The 26,191-nt window shown below is 49.5% G+C and overlaps 2 protein-coding genes across 9 annotated transcripts in view; one reads left to right on the top strand and one right to left on the bottom strand.

The window, feature by feature from the left end:
• Positions 1-3,147: 3,147 nt before the first annotated feature.
• PEA15 (proliferation and apoptosis adaptor protein 15) lies at positions 3,148-13,818 on the top strand. The gene is made up of 4 exons (XM_006060488.4): positions 3,148-3,304; positions 9,939-10,112; positions 11,460-11,615; positions 11,763-13,818. Exons 2-4 carry the CDS (start codon positions 9,941-9,943, stop codon positions 11,825-11,827), a joined length of 393 nt encoding a protein of 130 aa, XP_006060550.1. The 5' UTR covers positions 3,148-3,304; positions 9,939-9,940; the 3' UTR covers positions 11,828-13,818.
• Positions 13,819-14,166: 348 nt separating this feature from the next.
• The window catches only part of DCAF8 (DDB1 and CUL4 associated factor 8), a 40,718-nt gene continuing 28,693 nt past the window's right edge, over positions 14,167-26,191 (bottom strand). For 7 of the 8 annotated variants that reach the window (XM_025287535.3, XM_044944138.2, XM_025287536.3 and 4 more), the window contains 7 exons: positions 23,574-23,646; positions 23,022-23,079; positions 22,403-22,510; positions 20,913-21,043; positions 17,308-17,427; positions 16,784-16,900; positions 14,167-16,150 (listed from right to left, as the gene is read on the bottom strand). In XM_025287535.3, coding sequence (XP_025143320.1) covers positions 16,034-16,150; positions 16,784-16,900; positions 17,308-17,427; positions 20,913-21,043; positions 22,403-22,510; positions 23,022-23,079; positions 23,574-23,646 — 724 coding nt within the window. In that variant the 3' untranslated portion in view covers positions 14,167-16,033. Of the gene's footprint in view, positions 16,151-16,783; positions 16,901-17,307; positions 17,428-18,973; positions 19,080-20,912; positions 21,044-22,402; positions 22,511-23,021; positions 23,080-23,573; positions 23,647-26,191 lie in introns of those variants that run through there. The other variant, XR_003109886.2, reaches the window with a different exon arrangement.

The following is a 26,191-nucleotide window of genomic DNA, read 5'->3' as shown; positions in this document are numbered from 1 at the left end:
GGGACTGTGATCACAAGGGGGTGGGGCTCTTCCCTGCGGACAGTCATCCCGGAGAAGTTTGGGTTATTTATCTGCTGCAAGTCAACAACGCTTTTCTGAACACATGGTGTTCCTCCAGCACCGCTGTCAGGCTCTGGGAGAACAGAGAGTGCTGGGCCTGTCCCTGCTCTCCAGCTGATTAGTCTCACTGGGAAGTCAAGACAAGCACACTAAACAATTGAAGAAAAATACAAAGCAATATATAATTAAGTGATTATGTGCCACTTGATAGCATCCTCCCTTGCAGCTCTTATTTGAACAGCAAGATTGAGCCCAAATAACACTTCCTCGGTGAGGCCTTCCCAGAGGTGGCCCTTCCTGCAGCTCCCTCCTCTGGGTTCCCACCACACTCTCTCCATCCACCTCCTTCCACCTGTATTCTAGTGTCTGTCCTTCCCACCAGACTGTGAGCCCTTGAAGGAAGGAAGGACCCCAGGCTTTTTCTCTGTGTCTACAGGGTTTGGTACACAAAAAGTCCTTAGTAAATGTTTGTTGAAAGAAGGAACAAATGAATAGAAAAGACTCAAAAAAGAGAGATGAGAATGGGTTTTGATGACTTCATAAAGGAAATGAGTATTTTCTAGGTCTTAAATGAAGAGTGGAATTTGGGGCAAAGGAGTTGGGGAGGAGACATTTCAAGTGGTGAAAACATCAAACGCACTGGCAGAATGTGTGTGCCATGCTAGGGGTACAGAGAGGAGACCACACAGACAAGAAGAGTTCAAATGGTGGCTGTGAGGTTGGTGTGCATCCAGGGCTAGGTCGCAGAGGTGTCCTGTGAGCTAGGGAGGAAGAGCAACATGTAATCTGGCAGTGATGAGCAGGATGGATAGGGGGAAGGAAGCTGATGGAGATACCAGAGGCAGGGAGTCCAACTCTTACCAGACTGTTACAGTCATCAAGTAGAGTTGGGAGAATGTGGGCTGGAGCAGTGGTCAAGGGAATACAGAGGAGACCTTTTATTTTGTACAACGGGGATTCCCCCAGACCTGGGGGCCCACTGGCAATCCTGGCAGGAAGGACCCACATTCTCTCCAGCACAGGCCCAGGCTGGGGTAAGTGTAATGGAGTCAGGAGTAGGCGTGAAGGACAAGCAACTGAACAAGCCCATAACTAACGGATGTTACAGTTTTCATAGTCGGAGTATAAAGGCATTGCTGGACAACTTAAGAGGATGTCTGAGCATGGATGAAGGAGACCTAAGGTGAGAGAAGTTTTCACCCTCCACAGACAAATCCAGGAAGTCTTCCTGGAGATGGCAGCAGAAGCATAAAGTAGAAACCACCTATTCATCCAACTTGTACCCATCTGCTACTGCTACTGCTAAGTCACTTCAGTCGTGTCCAACTCTGTGCGACCCCATAGACGGCAGCCCACCAGGCTCCCCCGTCCCTGGGATTCTCCAGGCAAGAATACTGGAGTGGGTTGCCATTTCCTTCTCCAATGCATGAAAGTGAAAAGTGAAAGTGAAGTCGCTCAGTCATGTCCGACTCTTAGAGACCATGGACTGCAGCCTACCAGGCTCCTCCATCCATGGGATTTTCCAGGCAAAGTGGGGTGCCATTGCCTTCTCCGTGTACCCATCTAATAAATGTTTAATACATGGTGCGGGCACTAGGCTGATACAAAAACACTGCAGAACCTACTCTCTAGCATAGGTCAGTGGAAAGCCCCAGACTGAATGATAGCTCCCATGTTTTAAGCATCTATCTGTGCTAGTCACTAAGGACTTACGATTTCTAAATCTCACAAGAACCCTGTGAGACAGACATCAGCGTTCCCATCTTACGCACAAGGACACTGAGGCTCTGAGGCACAACCTGCCCAGGAGAGGAGCAGAGCCAGCATGAGGCCTGAGCCCCCTCACCTGGCTGCCTCTGAAAGACCTGGACCTTTCACTGACTGTAGACAAGTCATTCAGTTTTTCTCAGTCTCAGAGGTGGGTCAACTAAACAGGTTTTGGCCCTACAACTTAGAACAAAGGAGACTAATGCAAAAGCAAATTAGACTATGTTACTACCACAGGGGCAGTGACAGGGCACCCTGGGGAGAGGATGCCATAGCAGAGAGAAGGGCTGTGAGGCCCGAAGCAGCCAGCCTGAGCCTCTTCTAGGGGAAGTGTAGTCTCAAGAAAGGAGGGGCTGACCTGAGGCTTCCTGAGGGGTCCCCTGCTGGAGCCCAGGTGAAGGAACCGAGGCTGGTACTGAGGTGAAGCCGGGGCATTCCCGGAGGTGACACAGAGACTGATGGGGCTCAGACCTCAGCAGCAGGCTCTGCCGGAGTTGAGGACAGACCCTTCAGGCTGGAGAGGAAAACAGGCTTTTCTAACTTCTTCCTTCCCCCTTGCAGTCTGCCTGAGAATCTGAGGGAGGAAAGTCCCCAGGGTCGAGGGAAGTGAGAGCTGCCATGCTGGGCCTGGGCAGAGGGGTAAGGCAAAGAGACAGAGGGAAGCACGGCTCTGCAAGTTGTCTATATTTGCATGCTGAGCTCATTGCTGCTCTTTTTCTCCCCAGAAAATAAAATTACATCACGATGCAGTGGGGAGGGGGAAGGCTGGAGGGTGGTATATTTGGGAAAGGTGAGAGGAACACAAGGGGGCGGCCGGCATCATCCTGGAGAGAGAAGATCTGTAAGTCCAGGACAGGCGAAGAAAGCCCCCACTTTGCTTCTGGACTCCACTCCTCCCCCCTCTCCCGCCTTCAAGGTGGATAAATCTGAGTGGTCATTTACTACGGCTCCCCTGACCCATAAAGGGAAGAAAAAGGTTTTTTCAAACACAGAGACAAGCAGCTAAAAGGATCCAGAGGCCAAAGGCCTTCCAAACTCTAACTTACTCTTTGCCGTCCAGGGTCCCAGCCACTGTGGTCACCGAAAGGTCTAAGGGGAGGTGTGTGTTCCTTTGGGAATAATTAAATCTGAGAATGGGGGTTCGCTGCTTAGGGGAAGAGGCAACGTCACTAGTCCAGTCCTCCCTTACTTCTGCCCCCATCCGGAGTCTTCCAGAACCCCAGCCCCCTCCTGCCTCCCCTCCCCCTCTCCCGCCCCTCCCCGCCCCCCGCCCCTCCCCGGCTCTGACATCACGGGCCGGCCGGGTGGGGTGAGGCGGCGCCGGGCTCGGGCTCAGGCTCCGCGGGCGGAAGAGGCGGCGGCGGCGGCGGCAGAAGCGGCGGCGGCGGCGGCGGGAGCCGAGGAGGAGGCTCCGGACGCTGCTCAGGAACCGGGGACGCCCGAGTGCCCGCTCCCCGAGCGCTCAGCCCCGGAGGCGGTGAGAGGGCCGCGCGGGGACGTGTCGCGGGGAGGGGCGGATCTAGGGTCTGGGCTTGGAGGGGCGTCGATCCGGGACGCCTGGGGGCAGATGCGGAGCGTGGGGGCCCCGGACGGGTTCGCTCCGTGTCAGGCCCCACGGGCTCCGTCTCTGTTGGTGTGCTCGAGCGCTGAGTGCCTGCTGGAGGCGGCGTGGCTCCGGCCGCACGTTCCACGATGAACGGCAGTTTGGGAGTCGGACCGGGGCCTGGGGATTGGGATGCAGCCTGCTTCCCGCCCAGCCGACTCGACTGGGCCGCCAGCTCCCGCCCCTCCCTCCCCTTCTCTGGCTTCGGACTCGCCTCGGCTGGCGGTCTCCCTGCCCAGCCCTGCCTCAGTTCCGCCAGCAGCCGCCCCTACTCTGAGGGCTTAAACCCGGCAGCTGGCACCACGTGCCTTCATCCAGTCTCTGCACCTGGGAAGAGGTGGGGTTGTCGAAGGCTAGTCCAGAGGGAAGGAATCGGGAGCTGGAGGGTGTAGAGGAGTGGAGTAGCTAACGTAAAACCTATTAATTTCATATAATCCGTGTCAAAACTGTCAGGGACACACACACACCTACAAGAGACACGCCAACACACACGGTGACACACACGCATGTGACTCTTACACACATCAACTGCACACAGCAAATCACAAACAGCCAGCCCTGCACTTGGGCATCCAAGCCCCCACCTCATCCTCACTGCCTCCCATGTGCGAGTCTCCTGGAAGAACATCAGTCTAACAGGACAGCTGAAGTCCACCCTGATTTTCTGGGCATTTTCTCCCAGCCCTAGGTTTCGGATTGCCCCTCTTTAAAACGGTGAAAAAAAAAAAAAAAAATGTAGAAAATCCTGGTCGCATTCCAGGACAGGGAGACAGGATCTTGAGGGTGAGTGAGGCTGCTACTTTGAAACTGGGTGAGTAGTGAGGGTAGGGGCTGCTGGTGGCCTCTCTTGCTGGGTCCATTTGGAGCTTAGGGTGCTGGGAGTGGCTGGCTTCTGGGCTTCTGAGTGGCCAAGGGACGGAGGAGGGGGTGGAAGAAAGGGAGAGGGAGAAAAAGAAGAAATGAGTATGAGTCAGCCAAGGATGGAGCCCAAGTCAGAGAGAGAGAATGAGGGGAATGTGTGTGACAGGCAGACGACATCGAGAGAGGGACACAGGGACAGAGATACAGTCAGGGAACTGGGAGAGGAAGGAAGTGAGAGGCAGAGATGGTCAGAAGGGTGGGGAGAGTGCTGGGGAATGGACTACAGAGGCCCAGAAATTAGGGAGGATGAAAGCAGGGTGGTGGTGGGACCACTGGGAGTTAGGGGAAACATGCTGAATCTGTGTTTTGTTTCCCTGTGTGTCTGGCCTCCAGGCTGTCAGAGCGATTAGCTTTAATTGCTCTTCCCTTTGTGGTTAAACACTCCATTGGGGAAATTGCCAGAGATGCCCTAGGCTGCTGGCTGCCCTGGTTGCCTACTTCCTCACTTCCCTGACACCTGTGCCCATCATGTGTGCATGTATTGTCAAGCACGTATAGGACCAGAGTTACACCCTGTCGTGCCATCCCCTCACTCTCTTAACAGCATCACCCACTGTGCAGTGGCAGACATCACTAACCTGTGTGCAAACTTATTTTCTTTATAGCAGGGACACTCACTCCTTCCTAGTATAGCTATAATAGTACAGTAGCTCTGTGTATTAAAATGAGGACACCAAGTCACAGAACCCAGGAATACTAAGGTATTCTTGGCTACCACCAGGTAGGATAGGATGAAAGCCCATTTAAAGACCAGGGACAGACATAATAGATGAGGAAGAGATAGAGATGGGAGAGAAATACAAGTAGAAAGAGATAGAACCAGATGATTAGAGAACAGCACAGCCCCACTCCCTCTCTCCTGCCCTGCCTGATCCAATGCCTGGTATCTCCTCTTGCTCTCATCTTGGGTCCAGGCTTTCTTCTCTTAGACTAAGGGCAGGAAGCTTCACCCCTTGTCTCTGTGCTCAGGCGTAACCCATTTTGCTTCTTGCACTGAGCATTGGGAGGTTGAGGTGTCCTACCTCACCCCCTCATTCCGAGGCTGGCTCTGGAGTCTTAGAATCCTCTTCTTCCTACTTTATAGAATAAATGCATCCCCTGCGCCCCACAAAAAGTTGAATAGAAGCTAAGGGGAGAAGTCAGTTGTGTATGACTGTAAAGGGATAATTAGGGATGGACAACAGGACTGCTTGAATTTGGGGCCCAGATCAGGCTTCACCTGGCACTTTCCCACCCCAGCCCTCTGCTTTGCGGTGATTACCACCCTCTCAAGCCCAGGCAGTAGGACTGACAGACCTGAGTGCCTACAAGCCCCCTTCTGCCTGCTGCAGGGATCTCCAGGTCCTTGCAGCTCCCCTCAGCTTAGGCAGCTGCAGCAGATGTGAGGGAGGGAGGGGGAGCAGCCCCTAATCCCAAGGCTTCTTAAATTTACTGAGGATTTGGAACCAAATGCTAGGGAGTGGGGATGATCATGAATTAACGTCCAAATGCATAGAATTTCTTGGGGTGCTGCCACCTCCTCCAAAGGACGTTTTACCCCAATTTGCCAGACTTCTCCAAGTGCCCCCAGGGCCTGCCTCTCCCTCCCCAGTGCCCATGGAGCACCCACCTGTCATGTTCCCGACCACTACCATCCTAGAAGGTCAGAATCTAACCCTTACCTCTTGCTCCTCTCCCTCAGCATCCTCAGTTGGTTTGACTTTTGTCAGGGCCCCACCTGCAGCCAGCTCAGGAGGAGAGGGAGGCAGGAAGGAAGGTGTGAGGAAGCGGTGAGCAGAGCACAGAATGATCTGGGAGGGAAGGGGACTGACTTCCTGGCAGCCTCAGCTCCGGTTCCCGGTTCCTGCCTGAGTATCCTGTCCCAAGAATGGCCTCCACCCAGGCCGCCTGGTGTTCCCCTGGGCAGCCTCTGCCCTGTTCCAGAGATCAGGAGGACTTTCTGAGCTATGGGGACAGGAGAATTCTCTATAGGCCCTTTGGAATTCTCAATCTTGGGTGAGAAAAGCAACATGGAGAGTGAAGGAGCCAAGCTTCTGCCAAGGCGCACCCATCATGGCCAGACTACCACTGAATAATGGTTGACCAGGCAGACTTGAAAACCGAGTAAGGAAACTCCCCCCACACTTCCCTACTGTGGCACCTGCTGCCACACCCAGGCCTGGGCAGATGGCTGTCTCCAGGGAGGCAGGCAACCAGGCTGCCTTTCCCAGCTCCCTCACGGGGCCTTTCCCCTATCCTTTCTGTCTCTTCTTACTCACCATTCCCCACATCCCTCCCATCCAGTGGTGTCATTGTCCTGACAACTCGGGGGGACCAGAACTGAGGTTGCCATGGTAACCGCTGAGCTCAGGGCTGCAGCCTTCTCATTGTGGACTCTGTGCTCCCTGTCCCCTTCACCGCTGCTGCAGGATTCCTCATTTGCAGCCTCAGTCTCTCCCTCTCCCAACCCGTTTGCTTCCTCTGTACTGTAGGCCCCCTCTTACCCTTCCTCTTTTCTCTGGATGTAAGCTTGTGATTATCTGCCTGCTTTCACATACTCTCAGCTGGTCAGACACACACACACACTAGACCACATACACTCAGAACCACTCATCCAATGTTGGCACATACACATCCGTTACCAGAACATCCACACACACCCACAGATAGCAGCACCGCCTCCTCCCTGCGCCTGTGCCCACACTCAGAGCAGCACCCACATAGGGTTCTGGCGCATACACCTTCCCACCCCATTTCTCTTAGGGGCCTCCTCGCTTCCATTCCACCCTCACAGAAAGGTCCTACCCGCCGCCCCCAGGCTTAATACACATTAATCCCTTCCCACCTACCTCCCCTGTTAAGTCTGCACACACACACACACACTCCCTCCTCCCTTCCAGGAGCTACACACACCACACACACACACACACCTCCCTCCCAGGAGCTACACACACACAAACTCCCTCCCCCCTCCCAGGAACTATACACACTACCTCCTCCCTCCCAGGAACTACACACACACACACACAGACATACCTCTCACACACACACACACACACACACACACACACCCCTCCCTCCCAGGAGCTACACACACACACACACACAGACACACCCTCCCTCCCAGGAGCTACACACACACACCCACACCCACCTACATCTCCCTCCCAGGAGCTACACACACACACACACACACACACACCCTCCCTCCCAGGAGCTACACACACACACCCACACCCACCTACATCTCCCTCCCAGGAGCTACACACACACACACACACACACACACACCCTCCCTCCCAGGAGCTACACACACACACCCACAACCACCTACATCTCCCTCCCAGGAGCTACACACACACACACACACCCCCACCCACACACACACACACACCCCCACCCACCCCTCTCCCCCCCAGGAGCTATACACACACACACACACACCTCCCTCCCAGGAGCTACACACACCACACACACACACACACACACCCCTCCCTCCCAGGAGCTACACACACACCCCCTCCCTCCCAGGAACTGCCTCCCCCCGCCCCCCCCCCACACCCCTCTCCCTCCCAGGAGCTATACACACACACACACACACACACGCCTCCCTCCCAGGAGCTATACACACGCACACACTCCCTCCTCCCACAGTATCTCTCATTTACAAACTCGTCTTCGATGTGAAAGCAGGGCGCTGTGATCTTAAAGTCTGTCCCATTTTCTAGCTGAGGGCTTGGTCCCAGAGTCTCCTCAGTGGGGGCAGTCTTCTTGAGGGCCTCCCTCCCACGCTGCCCTTTTCCTTTCTGCTCTTTTCATCCCCCCCTTCCTTCTTATCCCCTTCTCTGAACCCTGTCCCCGTCATTCCCTTGTCTCTGCACCCCTCCTCCTGTCCTTGGATTATCAGTGCAGGGGGCGGGGGCTGAGCTCCAGAGCCTGCTGCTGTGACCTAGTTTTCAGGGCGGAGACGGTCCTGGTGCTGACAGTCGGAGAGCACTGCTGCTGGCCCAGCCTGGCAGGGCCACCGCTGGGCCCTTCTGTCTGGTTGCACCTGGGTGTGCAAGTGAGCATGCGTGCAAGTGCCTGCTTCTCTGGGGGTCATGCTGGCCCTGCCGCCTGGCTTATTGTGTGTTTGTGTCACGGTGCCTGCCACCAAGGGAGGCTTGTTTGTTCTGGTCCAAGCAGGGGGCTGGGAATGGGGCCTGCTGGGTCCACACCCCTTACTATATGGTGGCCATGCTTCTCCACCTCAGCTTTCCTTCATATAAACAGAAATAAGGAAAATGGGCTGTGTCAGCCAGCCCCTTTCTGCAGTATTCCTAGCCCATTCTTGGAGAGATTTGTGGGCAGTTTCGTACAAGGTCATCTCCCTCCTTGCTCCACCTCTTGGTCTAGCTACAGACTGTTTACGGCATAACTTATTTTTGTAAATGCTTTACTTTTCTAATTACAAAAGAAATATAGTCCTGGGGGGAAAATCCCCTTTTTAAAAACCTACCACTCGAGTTGTGTATTTTATCAAATCCAGAAAGTTCATTCTAAGGTCTGGCCTTTCTTCTTTCTGTCTTAGCCATAGTCCCTATCTTAGTGGAAGGAGGGTCTTTGATGTCCTCTCCCTTTTCACCCAAGAATCATGAAAGGGGCATGGGGTGAAGGCCTAAATGAGATCCAGCCTTCCCAGCTTTGGGGAGGTCATGTTGAAGGTAGTGCCAGCCGGATGTTGATGGAAGCATAAGTGGCAGCCCCTTCCTGCCAGACTTTCCCAAAGCAGCATCTGAACCCCTTCCCCCTGCCACCCAGCCAGCCTGAGAACTGGGCAGGGGGCCAGAGCCAGCCGCTTGGTATTCTTGGGCGCGGGGGCTGTAGGCATAGCACAAAGGCTAGGAGAGAGGGTTGTGTGGAGGCCTGGCAGCCATCAAGGGAGAAAATGGGCTCTACAAAGGTGGGGCTGTGGCCCATTGCTTTACCCTCCCCACCCCCACCCCGATGACTGAATACAGGGCTGAGCTCGGAGGGGCCAGGGGACCATTGGACCAGGCAACTAGGCATCTATCCAAAAATGAGGCACTAGTAGGGTAGTGGGGAGTTGAACTGAGGGACCCCGTTTGCTTCTGGAAAAGAATAGGAGCTAGAACATGAGCCCCCCAACCAACCCCAGCCCCCTTTTGTTAACCTTCTTACTGCCACAGCAAGCCTTTCCCTGGTGGTAGTTTTGGAGTGTTTTGTTTTTTGACAGGGGGAGGGGTTGCAGGTGGGTGGGGCGATCTGGGTGAGAAAGTCAGGAGCAGGTTGCTATGGTAACCGCCTCCTCAGTCAGGGAGCCGTTGCCAGGGTTACTGTTACAGGGAGGAAAAGGAAGAAAAAAGATGGTGGGAGAAGGAGGTGTGATTTTTCACTCTTGACTTGAGCCTGGTCCCTAGCTTTCCAGTTACTTCCTGTCTGCTCCTATCTCCCTTGGGGTCTTCCTTTTCTCCCTCCAGCCCTGGCCTCCCCAGCCTGAGTTCTGGGCACATGCCTGGCAGGGCTGAGGAAGTGGGCAGTGCCAGTGAGTGAACCAGATCCTGAAACTCAAGTTCAGCGTCCTGTCTCCTTGTTCCCCCAACTCCAGTCATGGCCGAGTACGGGACCCTCCTCCAGGACCTGACCAACAACATTACCCTTGAAGATCTGGAGCAGCTCAAGTCAGCCTGCAAGGAGGACATCCCCAGTGAGAAGAGTGAGGAGATCACTACTGGCAGTGCCTGGTTTAGCTTCCTGGAGAGCCACAACAAGCTGGACAAAGGTGGGGGAGGGGGCCACAGGCATCTGGCCGTCAGCCTCTCAGGCTCAGCTCATGCAAGTAGAAATCAGACCTCCTGTACAAAGACCTCCTCTCTGACAAGGCAGGATGAGAGGAATGCTCGAGGAGAGGAGATCGGCTCTAGGGCAGTGGTCTTTACATTCTTCATGGTTCCCTTGTCAGTAAAAATATTAATTCAGTAGATGTTACTCAGATCCTACTGTGCTGTGCTATTATCACATATATAATAGAACATTAAAGTAGAAGTTAAAAGCGATAAAAGTTTAAAACCACAAGTTCTATCATTTTCTTGTCTACTTTTAGAGACCACTGCCCTGGAAAGGGCTTTGGGGAGGAACTGGTGTTTAAGATGGCCCTGAAGGGCAAGAGGGATTTCAAAGGTAGGGTCCAAAGGAAGACCTGCTAGGCAGAGGGACACAGTATGTTTAGAAGTGGCTGGAAAGGTGAGTTGAGACTGTGCTGTGGAGGGCCTTGAGTGATGCAGCATTTGATAGGTGAGGTCAATGACCTGAGGGCCCTTTCAGAGATGCACCTGTAGCGTGGAATATAGGGAGGCTGGAGGAGGACATGCAGCACTCAGGAGACTACTGCAGTGGAGGCAAGGAGCCAGGCAAGAAGGCCTCGGCAGTCTCCTAGAACTGGCCAACTCACACCATCCCTCTGGTCGTGTCCGTACCTTCTTGTTCACAATTACCCTTCTCACTAGGCCCAGAAATCTCTCCCAGGTTGTCTCAGATCCCACCCTTTCAGTCCCACTTGGGCTGCGAGGAAATTCTGAGGCATGTTGTGGTTTTGTCGCTAAGTCATGTCCTCTGTCCCTGGGATTTCCCAGGCAAGAATACTGCAAGGGGTTTGCCATTTCCTTCTCTGGGATCTTCCAAGTCCAGGGATCGAACCTGAGTCTCCTGCATTGGCAGGCGGATTCTTTACCACTGAGCCACCAACCAGCAAAGCCCCCATTCTGATGCTTACTTGGAGGAAAAGTGGAAGAGGGACAGGGTGGATGATGGGTATTTGGAAGGCCAGTTCATTTTCTCTGCTCCCCTCCCCTCCCGTGTGGAACCTGGTATTTCACCTAAATCTCACATTCTAAATCTGTAATCTTGAAAGTTAACTGATCAATGATCTGTCCTTCCCGGGAATAGTCAGTCCTCTGTACTGTTTTTCGCCCTGGCTTTCTGTTCCTGGCTTAGTTAACCCTCGTCTTCCAGGGAGGCCTCACTCTTCTGGTGGAAGTGCTCAGTCTCCGTTCTTGAAGCCCAGTCCAGTAGTGTAGGGGAAGCCAAGAGCTACGGTCTAGCTCTGACCCTGTCTCCTGCCTTCCTCTAGACAACCTCTCTTATATCGAGCACATCTTTGAGATCTCCCGCCGTCCTGACCTCCTCACTATGGTGGTTGACTACAGAACCCGTGTTCTGAAGATCTCTGAGGAAGATGAGCTGGACACCAAGCTAACCCGTATCCCCAGTGCCAAGAAGTACAAAGGTAAGAGGCCATGCCTTTAATGTGCACCTCCGCCCCTCCCACGGACTACCTGTGGAATACTTGAATTTGGGGAGGACAGAGGCTCTGTTAGCCTGTCTGCTGTCTCCCATGACTTCTGTCCCTGGACATGTGCCTTTTTGCCCTCAGACATTATCCGGCAGCCCTCTGAGGAAGAGATCATCAAATTGGCTCCTCCACCGAAGAAAGCCTGAGCAAGGGGGAGGAAGAGGAGGAAGGTTGGACCTTCATCAGACTACTCTTTCCCCATCCTGCAGGGGAGGGGCAAGGGCAGCCCTCCCCCATCTACCCACTTACTAACCTGGTCCTAACCCCTTGCTGTGCGCGTGTGTGTGCGTGTGCGCACGCTCTGGCTGTCTGTCTACATGTCTAGCTCATCTAGTTCCTCCTCCTTGCGAGGGGATGGGGGTCAGGGGCTGGGGGTGGTGGTGGGGCTCAGTTTCCCCACTCCAGGGGTAGTTGGGGGCTATTTCTATGCAAATAGAAATAGACACATTCTCTTACTTCCCTTTCCTCCACTCTTCCCCCACCTCCAAGTGTGGGAGCAGAAAGGACCTGTGTTTTCCTACATTGAGGAGGCAAGGCAAGAGTGAGGCATGGGAGAGTTGGGTGAATCTAATGAAAAGCAGTGAGAGGGAATATGAAGAGGCCACCCAACCCCCACCTGGCAGGGGCAAAGAGAAGCCAGAGTTTGTGTTTGTACCCCAATGCTGGACTGGCTGAGGAGTCCTGTTTCCGACTGTTCCTCAGGTTAGAGGGCCTGGGCACCAGCAGGTCCCCTTTTGCTCCCCTTTCATAGGCCTAGGGTGGGTGTGAGCCAGGGACCTGAAGAGAGAGATCACTGGATCCTTCCCTGGTCCCCAAGTTCAAACCCCATGAGAACCCAGCACTAGATTCCACCCCCATCCCCCACCTCTGGAGAGACTATGCTGGGAACAGGCCCCCACCACTGAGCCTGAGGGGATGAAGGCAGAGAGGAGTCCTCTTTTCTACTCCTTTATTCCTACTCAGACTGTTGCACATACTAGCCTTGGGAGTTCCTAGAATAGAAATCCTTAGGTTTTAATTCCAGTCCTATTTCCACCTACAGAGTCCCAACGTGGTTATTGCAGGCAACCTTCCCTCTCTCCGTGGTCTAGAAGCCCCTCCCCCAAGGTAGAAAGAAGGGAAGAAGCGAACTCCAGTGTTTCCGTTGCACTGATCCCCAGTTCAGTCCAGGAGGGGGCTTGGTAACCCCTCTCCCTCAATATCCTGGCGCCTTGGGCTTGTGAACGCCTCCTAGCCAAATCACTAGAGTACAGTGACCCCAGCCTCCTGCCTGTCCCGAGTGAGCCCTCCCCACCCTGACCGTGCTAACTGTGTGTACATATATATTCTACATATATGTATATTAAACCCGCACTGCCATGTGTACCCTTTTTCTGTGGTGTCTAGCATTAACTTATTGTCAAGGCCCGGGCGGGGGTGGAAGGAGAATGCCACAGTGAAGGGAGTGGCAGAGTCAAATTGCTATATAGTCGAAAAAGAAAACTTTTTTAAACTTTAATTTCACATGCAATCTCAAGAGACTATTTAGAGAGTTTAAGTGAGGTGGGGAGCTTTTGGGATGTTGGGAACAAAACTTCAGTGGGAGGGAAGGGCTGGCTGTTGGAGAGGGAAGAAGCCAGCCTGGCTGGAGAGCACCCTCTACCAGCCCAGCCCAGCCTGTCCCCTCTGGCCACTGCTGCGGACACCTGCCTTAAAACATACACCTCGAGTACTCCACAGTTTTGCCTTAAAGGACCTTCCCAAGTTTCCCCAGCCCTGTCTGGCTTTCTCCCTCAAGGAGAGAGAGATACTTGTAGAATTGGGAGGTGGAAAATGAGCATGAATTGTCCTTCCAAGCCAGAATACGTTACGTGAGATAGAGTTTGAGAAAGAGAGAGAGAGAGAGAGAGAGAGGGAATAAAGAGGCTCTTCAAAGCGAGGCTTCCATTGGAGGGGAGAGGATGAGATGAGAGAAGGGAGACAGGGTTCATTTTCAGCGGAGTGTAGTAAATTTCTCTGTAAGGCAAAATAATCTAAAAAGACTAACCTGCCCTCCTATCCCCATACTGCTGTGAGACTGCCCCATTCTCTGCTCCTCTGTCTGCAGTGTGCACGGCCTTGTTCTAACCCTGGAATAAAGGTGATTGATTGTACTGTACCTAACTGATTTTAGAATCTCTCTGAATGACCAAGATTTTGGAGACTTTGGATGACTGGGAAGGGAGGGAGAGCAAAATTTACCCCCAAATCCTTAACTGCAGCCTGGAACAGAGGTCAGGAAAATACCCCTAAGTAGTATCTCTCCCTTCCCTCATCTTCGAAGTATCACTGAACTGTGAGGCCTATTCCACTTACACAGTCTCCAGCTGGAGCCCAACTGCTGGAAACATGGATATACCAAGCTGGACTTCCTAAAATTGTAAAACTAAGGTCAGGCACCATACTGAAAGGAGCAAAAATGGACCATCACAAGTGAATGGCTCACATATCACACACAGAGCAGCAGTGAGGAAAAACAAAAAAAAGCTTTACTGAGAGAAAATACACAACAAATTCCAGAGTGCATGGTTTCAGCCCACTCCATCACCCTACCAGCAATAAGAACACAGACCACTCACAGCCACCACACATTCCCTACCTCTGGAAGGAAGTGCAGCAGCTAACATCTGGTCTGAGAGCTGCTAGGAAAAGGGACAGGAGGAAGGAGTGTCTGGGAATTCCATCCTTTCACTCTTCCCTTCCTTCCTGGCCTGTTCTAGTGGAATCTGACTGTCCCAGGATGCAGAATTCCTAGCTGGGAACAAACAAATAGCAGCAAAAGCATTTAAGGGCAAGAATTCAACTGGGACTTTCCTATTTATTGACCACTGACACAACAGATGTCTGAGCCCCAGCCACCTTAATCACTCCTTAGATTAATGCCTTGTCCGTCAATCCCAAGATATGGGAAGGTGGACAAGGTAGAAAGTCAAACCCAGGAGGTCTTTCCCTATAGTCTTCCATTAGGAAGGGAGCTGGTGTGAAGCTGGATAGCTTAAAGAATCAAGCAGATAAAGGTCAGAGTGAGTGTGTCTTCTATCACACACGGTACTAGGAGAAATGGTCTGCAGTGGCAGGACCCTTCCTGAAGTCATAGTTCAGTCAAGTTTTAAAGATAAGCCAGTCTCTGGCTAGAAGAGCCATCCTAGGAACCCTTACAAGACTTAAGGAGAGGTAGGATATCTGGGGCAAAAAGCTGAAAGGGGTTTTCCTCAACCCTGAAACCATGGTGGGAAAGCATGGAAGGGCAGAATTCAGGATCCTTCCCATTCCTGAGCCTCCAAAAACCTAAAGAGTTAAGCCCCAGTCTCCAATGGCCATGCACAGAGGGTAGGCTGACCCCAGGTGACCCCTCCACACCATTACTCTCACTCACTCTCTCCTGGAAGTCCCTTTATTGCAGTCATAGAGAATATATAGGTATTTAAACTTTGACAATAATTTTAACGGGATACATCCAATTTTGAGTTGCTTTTTAATATATTTATAGATATAAAATTAGGCCTCTAACAGTGATAGGGACAGGGAGATTGCTGCCACCAAACAACTTTTTTTTTAAAGTAAGAGAAGAGGTAACATCCTTCCTATGCTTCCACTTCTGCCCCTCCTCCCACCTCCCCCCAACCTCCCTCACCAGACCTACTGAGGGGATGATGGGATAAAGAAGAAAGTGAAGGATACATAATCAAGTGCAAAACACTGTGATAAGTTCAGAGAATGAATGGGGTGGAAAGGAAAGTGAAGAGTGTAGGATGGTTAGGGACTCTTATTAAAAAGACTTCCCAGAAAGACAGGATCCTGGGATGGGGTTGCTCGGGGGCGGGGGGCAGGCGGGTGGAGAAAAAACAATGCAACTGTCACAGACTTTTAAAAAATAAAAGAAAATAAAGTCAAAAACCTAAACCAAAGAGAGTGTGGCATTTCTACCACCCCCAGTCTGGCCCCTCGGTACTGAACAGCCAGTTATCCCCCCACCCGCCACCCAAGAAACAAGGGAGACCAAAGAAAAGGAAACCCCATTCCCTACCCCAAACCAGTTAATAAAATAGGCTCTCCCTTCCCCCCCAAAAAGGGTTTGGGGAGAAGCCATTTCTGCTGAGTCCTATGCACCTCTCCATGGAGCCCCATTCCAGGGCTCAACTCCCACTCCTAGACACTCTCTGTAGGTTCACTCCCCTCTGGCTTGTCCTCCTGGGATGTCTTTTTTTTTTTTAAATCTAAAGCAAAAAAGTCCAAAGTGCGTTTCTGCTGAATGTTAGGGCCTGGCACAGGAAAGGGCTGCCCAGGCAGGATCGGGTTGGCAGCCCCAGCCCACCCCTCCTGGGTATGAGGCCTCAGGATGGCATGCACTGCACCCGGTCAGGACCCTCCTCCTCGTCCGATGTGTCTGAGGAGCTGGGAGACTCATCAGAGTCGGCGTCTGTGGCCCCAACCCCAGGTTCTCGCCAGCGCTGTAGGATGGGAAAGGCTTATTAGTAATTTCCTTGGAACAAGGTCAAGCCTGTTAGGCCTTAGCTACAATTTATATGCTCTAGCCCAGGGGTCAGCAGAATTTTTCTTAAAGGGCCAGATGGTAAATATTTTAGACTCATGGGCCATATCTCTGTCACAACTATTCAACTCTGCTTTCCCGTTGTAGCATGAAAGCAGCCAGACAATACATAAATGAATGGGGGTGGCTATCTTCTAACGATACTTTATTTACAAAAAGCAGGCATTTGCCAAAACTGCCGGTTTGCTAAACCCTACCCTAGGGTCTCTTCTGGCATGAGAGAAAAAAAACAGAAGACAGCCTGAGCTTTATTATTTCTTCTCAACCCCTTCCCCACCCTCATGTGTTTGCCTTTTTGAAGACACCCTGGCGCGTGCATGGTGATGGAAAACACAAAGCAGACACCATCTATTTCCGCTAGTGGCTTGTCCAAGGCTACATGAAGGCTCTGATGGGGATGGGGAATAATGGATAGGAAACCCAACCAACTTCACCTGATTCCTCCTAAAGCAATGAGGAAGTATTCACTGGAATGTTTCACCCTGTTGAGAGGGTCACTGCCCTTGGGAGCTCACTTCCCACTCCCGCTTACCCGGTGATGGCGTCTCTGTCTCAGGTGGTGCATGAGGAACCAGAGCATGTGGCTATCAAACAGGTCAGTGTGGTGCAAGCTATCTTCATCCCGTTCCCGCTTGTTCTTCTTAATCACCTGGAACCGAAGAGGGTGAGGGGATTGGGCGATGAATATAAACCCTAGACTTGATCAGAAAAGGCTGGAGTTCCAGCCCAGTAAAATCTTCCCTTAGAAACTTAATAAGCTGGAGTGAGCTAGATGAGATTAAGAAAGGACGCTCCAAGTCCATCCATTGAGGTGGATAATTTTTCCTAACGATGTCCCCACCCCCACTCTACCATTAACCAGAGGCACTTCAAAGCTGTGCCATGGACCCCTGGCCTGGGACTATTCCTAGAGACGCAATGACAGGCATGTGGGGGGATGGTGTTAGGGCAGCGCCTTTAAAAAATTGTACAGCAAGTTATTCCTTCCTATAACAATGAAAACTCCTAACAGTATTTTGATAAGCAGAAAGAAGAAATCCTTAGTCAGTTACTTACATCCTTTAACCCTGTAAGTTCAGTGGAAGTTTCAGCTGTGGGTGCCCAGATTTTGACATCATGGTCTAGGCCACTGGTTGCCAGCACAGGCAGGTGAGGGTGGGGCTCAAGACAGTTTACCTGGTCAGGAGAAGAGGAAAACATAGGCATAGGGGTACGTGGGAATAGTCTAAAAATCACTTCTCATTTTGCACCAATAACTGTCCTTGATAAAAGTTAAGGTAGCTGCTGGGAGGACATGCCCACCCATCATGAGCCTAGGCCAAAGGGTCCTGGACACAGACTGGGTATAAGATCAGGCCTATCTCTCATTTCCCATGTTCAGGTAGGGGTGGCCTCATCCCCAGACATAGCTCTAGGGGTGGGCGGGTGACTGGCCAAGCGTATGCTGCCTTCACAAAAAAGCAATGAGGTCCAGATGACCTCATTCTCTCCAGATTCCAAAGCTCCAGCTCGCCCAAGGCTGGAAAAAACATCTCAGTGGCTTTTACCAAGTGGCAAATAAATTTTTCAAAATGAAGGAAACAGCAGCAGCTGCTGAGCCCCTAGAGAAGGCTCAGAGAACAATTACATTCACTTGGCACTGTTTACTAGACCTGGAAGAAGGCATGGGCTGGGAAGAGGCTGAGCCTGAACACTGGTGGGGGTAGAGGAGACCCACGTCTGCTTGAGACCCCTGCACACCCCAGGAGACGGCACCCTGCTGCCTGCCGTGAAAGCATAACAGGCTCAGCTGCAGGACAGCAGAGTACAGCAAGGCAGTTTCCTGGGGCACCAACTGCCTCAAGCTCTGCCACCCTCCGGATATTATTCACTGAGCAGGAGGAAGGAGTTTCAGAAGCTGAGACGAAGGCCTTCTGGCTTAGGCAGCCTCCTATCCAAAGGCACCCATGCCCCCTGCTGTCTGACTTGGAAACATCAGCCTTCCTCAGGAGAGCAGGGCAGCTACCATCCCCACCAGAAGACCTGGTCCTAGTCTAGTTGCTAAAGAATTCTTGGGCTTTTAGTCAGACGAGGAATAGACAGCAAAAGTATCCAGAAGGAAGACGGTGTGGCCCCGTCCACTCCTCACCTCACCCCACCCCACCCTGTCTTGCAGCTGCCATGCAGTCCAAGAAAACAACCCTTGGCAAACAGCCTCTTAGTTCTCTATGGACCAACCTCTGCCTCCCCTGCACATGCAGAGTGGCTGACAGGAGGCCAAGGTCAGCATGGAAAACTGACATACAGATTTCTAATATTTGTCTTCCATTTTATAAGTAAACAAATTCTGAGAATAGACTGACGCTAAGCCTGAGTGTAAAAGTAAAACAGAAACCACATTTCCCTGTCTCCTTTTATTCCACGTATCAGCTCATTGCAAAGTTTATATCTGAGCTCCTTTAGGAAGTGTGGAAGAAGCTCCACCACCTGGAGCAGAGAAGGCACCAAATAGAAAAACTCCAATGCCAGAAATATTATCAAGATATGTGATAACTTAACACATAGAAACCTGAACTCATTCATCCATCTCCAGATAAGCCCTTGCTACTCTTCTAAAACTCTGACCTAGCTTTGCTAGACAAGTCAGTAAAATAAAAAAGCACAGGAGAGAAACTCCTTGGAACTTGAGACTTATGGACAAAGTCAGTAACAAGAGAACAAGACAGTAAGTTACATATAGTACCTGAGTTGGAGCTTGCAGAGGGAGCCGACAGAGAGCTTCTGGGCCAGAAGACCTGGTCGTTTCACCTGACCTACCTGAAGGTCAGGGCTTATCCTGTCAATAATGCCTGAGCAGAAAAAAGAGCTCTGGCCTTAGATGACTGAGTTAGGGGATGCAGAGGATGGGATAAAGGAGCAAAGTGCTTTTGGGAAACTAAGGATTGTCCTGTGACAACCCTTGGCCCTGAGTGAAAACAGTAAAAGGCCTAGATTTTGAGCCAAATACAAAATCAAGAGACTTGGGCAAGGTGGATGAGAATTTCAAAGATCCCTATCTACTTTATGATATATTCCGCATTCAGGCTGGTGGTGTGACCTCACTGCTGGGAAGTTAGCACAAGTAGTCAGAAGGAGCCACATGAGGACCGCACGGATCATTTAGCTTACACAGAGGCAAGAAAAAAGCAGGAATCTTACTGCAGGGTGCAGTCTTCATACCTCCTGTTCTGGTGCTTCACTCTTATGACCACTAAAACTCAGGCTGGGGCCCACCCATCCAAAGCAAATGCCCTCCCCATCTGAGCACCTGGATTAATCACTTAACCCTGACACTGGCTGAGCTGGCAAGAGCTTGGCCTGTGGAGTGATCTGGGCAAAAGACAAGTACTGGCCTGTGAGGAGGGCATTTAGCCCTGTATTTCTCTAGAACAGAATGCAAGACAATAGTTTATGAAGAAAAGATTCACTGGCTTCCTTTGACTTCCTTATGGCTACATGCCCACTACAGAATTCTCATTAAGACCACAGTGTTCTGGGTCTGCTCACTACACATGGAAGAGGGCCTATGGAAGAGCAGGAAATGAGGCAGGCAACAGTGACACATCCCTTTAAGTTCTAGACTCTTCCCTGCTTATATTCAAGCCATAAAAGCCCTGGATCTATACTGGTTCCAGGTCCCCCACATTTAGTGGAAACCAGGAAAGTCTGAAATAGCCTCGCACCACGATCAGAGACACACAAGAAGAAATGGGAACCCAACTGCAATGAACCATTCTAAATTTTAATACCGCTCTCAATAAAGCTCATCAAGGGATGGCTGGGTTCTCTTACAGCTCCTCAGCCATCCCTGAGATGCTCTTAACCAGACTATCTTGGGTAGTCAGGACAATGCAGCTGCCCCAACTGCCTCTTTCTTACTGTCTGCAGTCTGAAAACCTTATAATAGAAAGCTACTGAATCCTTCCTGACTCTAGGTCTCAAAGGAGGAAAAAAAAATTATGGTTAGCTAGATATATCTTAGGAGGTGACCACCTTTCACTCCCCAACTCAAGATCCTCAGGCTTCCTTTTTTGTCTTATCTCTATGGAGGTTGTCTGTAGAACTCAAAGGACAGGCAGCTATGATATGATAATGGGTTGTACAGCAGTCCCCAAAAAAAAAAAAAAGGTGGTCGGGCAGGAGGTGCATATTTTCTCTTTTCTATATATATCATGTGTGTTTGTATCAGTGTACAGACTATATCCTGATTTTCTCAACTGTCAGAAAAAAAAATTCTCCTCCTAGCTTGTATCTGCTAATCCAGGATGTCATCAAGATTACTACTAAGCTACTTACTACACTGTGTAGGATGGTGTGCCCTTAACTCTAATGCTTTTGTTCTGGAAAAAGTCTACACCTAAAGATATCTCAGTCAGGCCAGAGATTCTTCCCTAAAATCCCTCTCTCTTCTTAATAAACCATGCTGTAGAGTTACAGAAGACAGGAAAAGGAAAATAATTTCATTAAAACCTCAGCATCCCCATCCCATAGTATAAAAAGACTGTACTGTCTTTTTATTTAGCTGGCTAGACCTCTAAGACATGGTATTATGTTGTCAAAGTAAGAATTCAGCGGCCCTGCTAAAACCTACCTTAATGACTGGAGAGAGTAGGGAGTCAGCCAGCCCAGCAAACCATACTCACCACGCCTCCCTTGTCCCCCTCCATGAACTGAATGATCTGGCAGGATGATTTCTCCCAGAGGAAGATGTGCCCACAGTCACTACCGCTCACCACAAACTCACTCTTGGGGCCATAGAAATTGACGCCTTTTACTGTAATGATAAATGAGGGAATAAACCGCATGAGAGCTGGCATGAGGCCTAAATATTTACCTCACAGGAAATTTATTCACAAATCTAAATCAGCTAAGAGCCAAGAATTTCTTTCACTTTCACAAAACAAATCGAGGGATTATGCATGTAAAATAGATAGAATAAGAATCATCATACCAAGTCCTAGAGACGATTTATAGTCTCCCAAAGAGGTCCACGGAGCTGAGCGGTGTACAGTCCTCAGCAACAGCCTCTATGGAGCAGTCACCAGCCTTACCGATGCCTCACCTGTCCCAGCCTGAATGGCCCCAGACTGCTCACTCTAAAGCAGCACTGTCCTATGCCCTACAATTATCCTTGGTATCTGTGATTCACTGGTACCCTGTCTGTGCTTCCTGGGTCATTAGATGACCTAAGACAGGTGGAAGTTTATGCTACAACGGCCTAAAGCACCTGAGGTGGGCTTGCTACCAAGACTGAACAACAGGACTCCACCTTCTGAAATTAGTAAGAGAATCCAGGAGTCCCAACTGCTATGTCTAGTACCATATCCATCATAAAACTGGAACACTTCCTTCTGTATGCCCATGGACCAAGATTAAATATAGCATTTCCCCTCTCTTCTCACAGTTCAAGAGAAAAAGGAAAACTAACTGCTCTCTCCCAGTCAACATTATAACAGACATCTGTTATGAGCACTAATAACAACCAAGAGCAGTGATTTCAACTTGTCTATACAAGAATCAAACAGGTAGCTTTTTAAAACTCCTAATCAAGTTGTACCCTATACCAATTAAGTCAGAATGGATGGGTATGGGAGCCGGCTTCAGGTGACTTCATCGTATAGCAAGTTTGGGAACCACAGACAGAACAAAAAAGGCCAATCACCACTGCAAACCTGGGTGAGGTGCTACCGCATTCCTCCTCTTCTGTCTCATGCAGACGAGTTATTTCTTCCTCGTCCTTAGAAGTACAAGCTCACCCCCTATTTTAGGCAATTAGTCTTAGTACCACTAACTAAGGAGGGCTCTCCCAAACTCCCTAGTAAGTCTTTTAATCCTGAAGTTACCTGAAATCATAAGTTTGCATATATATATATGTATATATATTTTATATAGTCAGTCTAGTTTCCTTACACCCAAACCAAGTATAACATCACTGTCATCATGAGAAATGCTCCCGAGCCCTCTCTCCTCTAGCACAGGAGGGCCGATGAAAACTCCAGCCCACTTAGGCCTGTCCCTTGGTGATGGGTAGCCTACTCCTTTAGGTAATTCTTATTTGCACAACCTAAATGAGATACTGTGGTTCTTCAAATCAACAGGCTTGGGGTACAGAAACCTAGAAAGACAGCCTCACCTGTGGCATTATTTCTGTGGCCCTTATATCTCTTAATATACTGGGCCCCATCACTGTGAGAGGAGTTGAAGAGGTAAATGTCTTCATCATTGTAACTGGCCAGGAGCTCTGCCAAGAACAAGCACACAGCAGTGAAGGCAAAGGCTGAAAAAAGCTAGGACTAGGAGTTGGGGGTTGGGGTGGGGCTTCTTGCCAGTAGTGCCCCCTCCTAACACCCAGGTATAGCGCCCATCTTACTCAGTTGGAACAGCAAGCAATTCAGGTGTCTAGGGTAGACTAGGAACACGCTGCCAACTCAGGGGTAGCAGAATGCTCAGGAAGATCATACCCATTAATTCAGGAATGAGTCAAAGGCGTAAGAACCTGCTCAAGCAAGTAGCCCGGCCTTCAGGACAGGCCCTGCCAAGTATCAGCTGTGGCATTCTGCGAGTGCCTGGCATCTCCAAGGGTCATCTGCTGCATCCTCCCACTGTGTGCTCACCGTCAGCGACTACTCCCCACGGCTCCACTTGGAGCTACAGCACAGTGGTGAGCACGGGAGGGCACATGCCTCGCTGGCTCAGCAGCTCCCTAGACAGAGGGGGCATGCCAGCCTAGGAGCTGGGCCCTGCTCACGTACCTGTGCCGTCGTGGCTGTACACAAGACAGGTGATGTTTGCTTTGGACTCACTGTTCACCTGCAATAAGGAGCAGATACTGACTGATGCCCCACCCCCCCATTTATTACACCACCTTCAGGAAATAGGTTTTCCTTCAAACTCCCCTGTATCTTCTCCCAGAGTCTGAGAGAGAGAGAGAGAGACAGAGAGAGGCAGAGAGGCAGATAGACAGGAGCACAACTGAGGAAACTTGACCAAATTAGGGGGAGAGGGCTTTCTACCGGTTGTCTTCTGTGTGCGAGCCATTTCATACGCACATTATCTTGTTAGGCTTTACCACTGTGGTACAAGGCAGTTATCTGTATCTCTTTTTGTTGGTAGGAATATTGACGCTAAAGGAGGTAGGGTGACTGCCCAAGATCACAAAACTGCTAAATGGTAGAGCCAGGATTCAAATCCAGGTGTCTTTTGACTCCAAAGTCCAAGCTCTTCCCACTATGTCAACAAGTCTGGTGGCAGGCTTGGGGTTGAGTCAGGGAAGCCTGGAGCCACTGGCCCTTCATGAATCTTACCAGGTGATGAGGGCAGAATTTCTTGAGTACTCCATTGTTTTCATTCTCATCAATCTTCCTCTGGTCATAAATCCTACAGAAGAAGCAATGAAAATGTCAAAACTTACAAACAACACTTGAAGAACCAAAGTTCAATGTAATGACTAGAACAGCAGTCAGCTGGATGTCAGAACAGATAAAAGACATTCCCCAATTCAGCTTCTGGCTTAGGCTTTTCCTCAAAAATCTTCTCCTACCCCTCTTCCAAACAAAACTCTTTTATCCAGGTACTTCTCATTTCAAGTAGTAATCTTAAATTACATTATTTTGAAGTGGCTTATCTCTTCTCTCAGCTTTTGTATCACTTACGATTTATCTGCCCTAAAATAACATTACAGATCCTTTTCTGTGTATGCTGCTTCCCCAGTACGGTTTATTACTCATGGGCAGAGACCATGCTTTTTGTAAGTCAGGGAGTCCTCAATCCCAATCCCTCCCTGAAATTTTATTTGGCTAGTTTTCCCCCTAGTTCTCCCCACAACTATTACAAGCTACCACCTATATCTCAAGACTCCATCTATTCTTCCATCTTTTCCATCAAGCACCAAACTACCTTCACCTTCCCTCATCTTTCCAATCCAAACTTTAATCATCTGTGCAACCATTTATGACACATAGATTAGGTGCCAAGTATTATACCAAGTGCTAGAAATACAGTGAGGAGCAGGCCAGATCTAGTCACTGTCCTTGCACATCAGTGTCCCCCAATCTCCAGCATCTCATCCCTCCAAGGACCCTGTTTAAATCCTTCCACTGACCTTTCCTACTCTTGCTTTTTCTGTCCCCCCACTTCCCCACCACGCCATCAGTTAAATTACGGAAAAGAGCAATCTGCTTTTAACATTTTCATTCCCTCACCCCCTATTCATTTCTCAATCCATTCTAATCTAGCTTTGGCTTTCAATTCACTACCGAAACTTCTCTGGCTAAAGTCATCAGTAACCTAAGCACCAATGCCAACAAGATACTTTTTTAGGTCTTTCTCTCTTCTTGACATTATTCATTATTCCTTCCCTGAAATATTTTCCTTCCTTGATATCCAACCACAAGCACATGGGCTTGTGCTTCTTTGTTTACCCCTTAAATGCTAATGTTGTTCAAAGGTCCAGTCTTAAGTTCTCCTCTGACTCTATATAAGGAAATTTTAAAACCTAGAGTTCAAGTATATGTGAATGCCCAGAAACTGTGCTTACATGTATTTTTCCAAGGAGACGGGATCATAGTTCTCGTACTCGCAAAGAGGCCAGAGACTCAAAAGGGAGGAAGAATTCTGCACTATACTTTCTTCTGGTGATCAAATTCCATTACCAACATTTTAACTACCACCTATATGTAGATACATGTCTCTTAGATCTGTGTCTCCAGCCCACACTTGTTCGGAGTGATCTCTACATTTATAGCCACATGCCAAATGAATGTTGTAATGGAATGCCCAAAACAAAATCATTCTCCTTAAGATCATTCAAGATCTACCCTTTCCCCCAAATCTTTGTTAATGACACCATCCTAAATTCAGGTGGCCAAACCAAAAATCAGGTCCTTTCTTCTCCTATATTTCTTTCCTGTCAACAATTTGACCTCCTGGGTGTATTTCTTCACTATATCTGCTTTCTCCACTCTTATTCATTCTTTGCCTACATTATTTGTAGTAACCTTCTGATTTCCTTGCTCATACTGTCACCAGAATTACATCTAACATGAAAAATTTAATGTAAATTCCATAATTAAATGTCTCAGTGATTTTGTACTTTTAGTAAATAAGGTTCAGACTACTCAATATGGCTGCCTACCACTCCCAAAGATCCTATACATTACACACACACACAGCTATGCTTTCTTAAATATACCATGTCTCATCTTGTTATCCTAATACAATTGTTCCCTTTACCTGAAATATTTCCCATTTGTCTTTAATTTTCTTTTGTGAGAAAGAACAGCATAGTTAATGGTTTCCACCATATTGAAGGAATCTGAACTGAGTTCAGATACTATGCTACTTACTAGATGAGTAATATTGGGTAAGTTACTTAATATTTTTAATCCTTATATACCTGTTTCTTCAGAATCCTCCTTGAAGGCAGAAACTGTATCTAGTCCACTGTGTATCTAGCACACAGCAAATGCTCAGTAAATGCTAGGTGAATAAACAAATGAATCAATGTATGTTTGTATTCTCCACAGTTCATTAACAAATACCCTGCATAAACAGACTATCCAGGAAACGTTTTTTAAATGAACGAATAAAAAAAGAAAACAAATAGGAGACTGCTATACTATCAATTACTACTCTTCAGCAAATATAGCTGCTAACAATCAGATTTGTTTCCCTCTAAGTCTAAATCAACAGCTTTCAAGTATCACTAGGTCATCATTATGTTCCCAAGTCATCAAATTAGTAAAAAAAAAAATTTTAATTAAGTATTTAATATTCTGGTGTATGGAACATTCTGTGTTCCTCAATATCTAAAGCTCTTTGCCCTTCTTTTATCTTCCTCTTTCTTCCATAAGTATTTATTTAGAACCTACTATATTCTAGATATGATGCTTGAGACTGCTGCTGCTGCTGCTTAGTCGCTTCA

Source organism: Bubalus bubalis, chromosome 6, assembly GCF_019923935.1.
Source record: "Bubalus bubalis isolate 160015118507 breed Murrah chromosome 6, NDDB_SH_1, whole genome shotgun sequence".
In the NCBI taxonomy this organism is placed as follows: domain Eukaryota; kingdom Metazoa; phylum Chordata; class Mammalia; order Artiodactyla; family Bovidae; genus Bubalus; species Bubalus bubalis.
Note: the sequence above shows the minus strand (reverse complement) of the source record. Positions and strands in the feature narration are given on the sequence as shown.

Coding starts and splice junctions, on each gene's coding strand:
- PEA15 (XM_006060488.4), top strand. CDS start 9,941: ATGGCCGAGTACGGGACCCTCCTCCAGGACCTGACCAACAACATTACC. Junction 10,113..11,459: donor CCACAACAAGCTGGACAAAG/GTGGGGGAGGGG, acceptor GCCTTCCTCTAG/ACAACCTCTCTTATATCGAG. Junction 11,616..11,762: donor CAGTGCCAAGAAGTACAAAG/GTAAGAGGCCAT, acceptor TTTTGCCCTCAG/ACATTATCCGGCAGCCCTCT.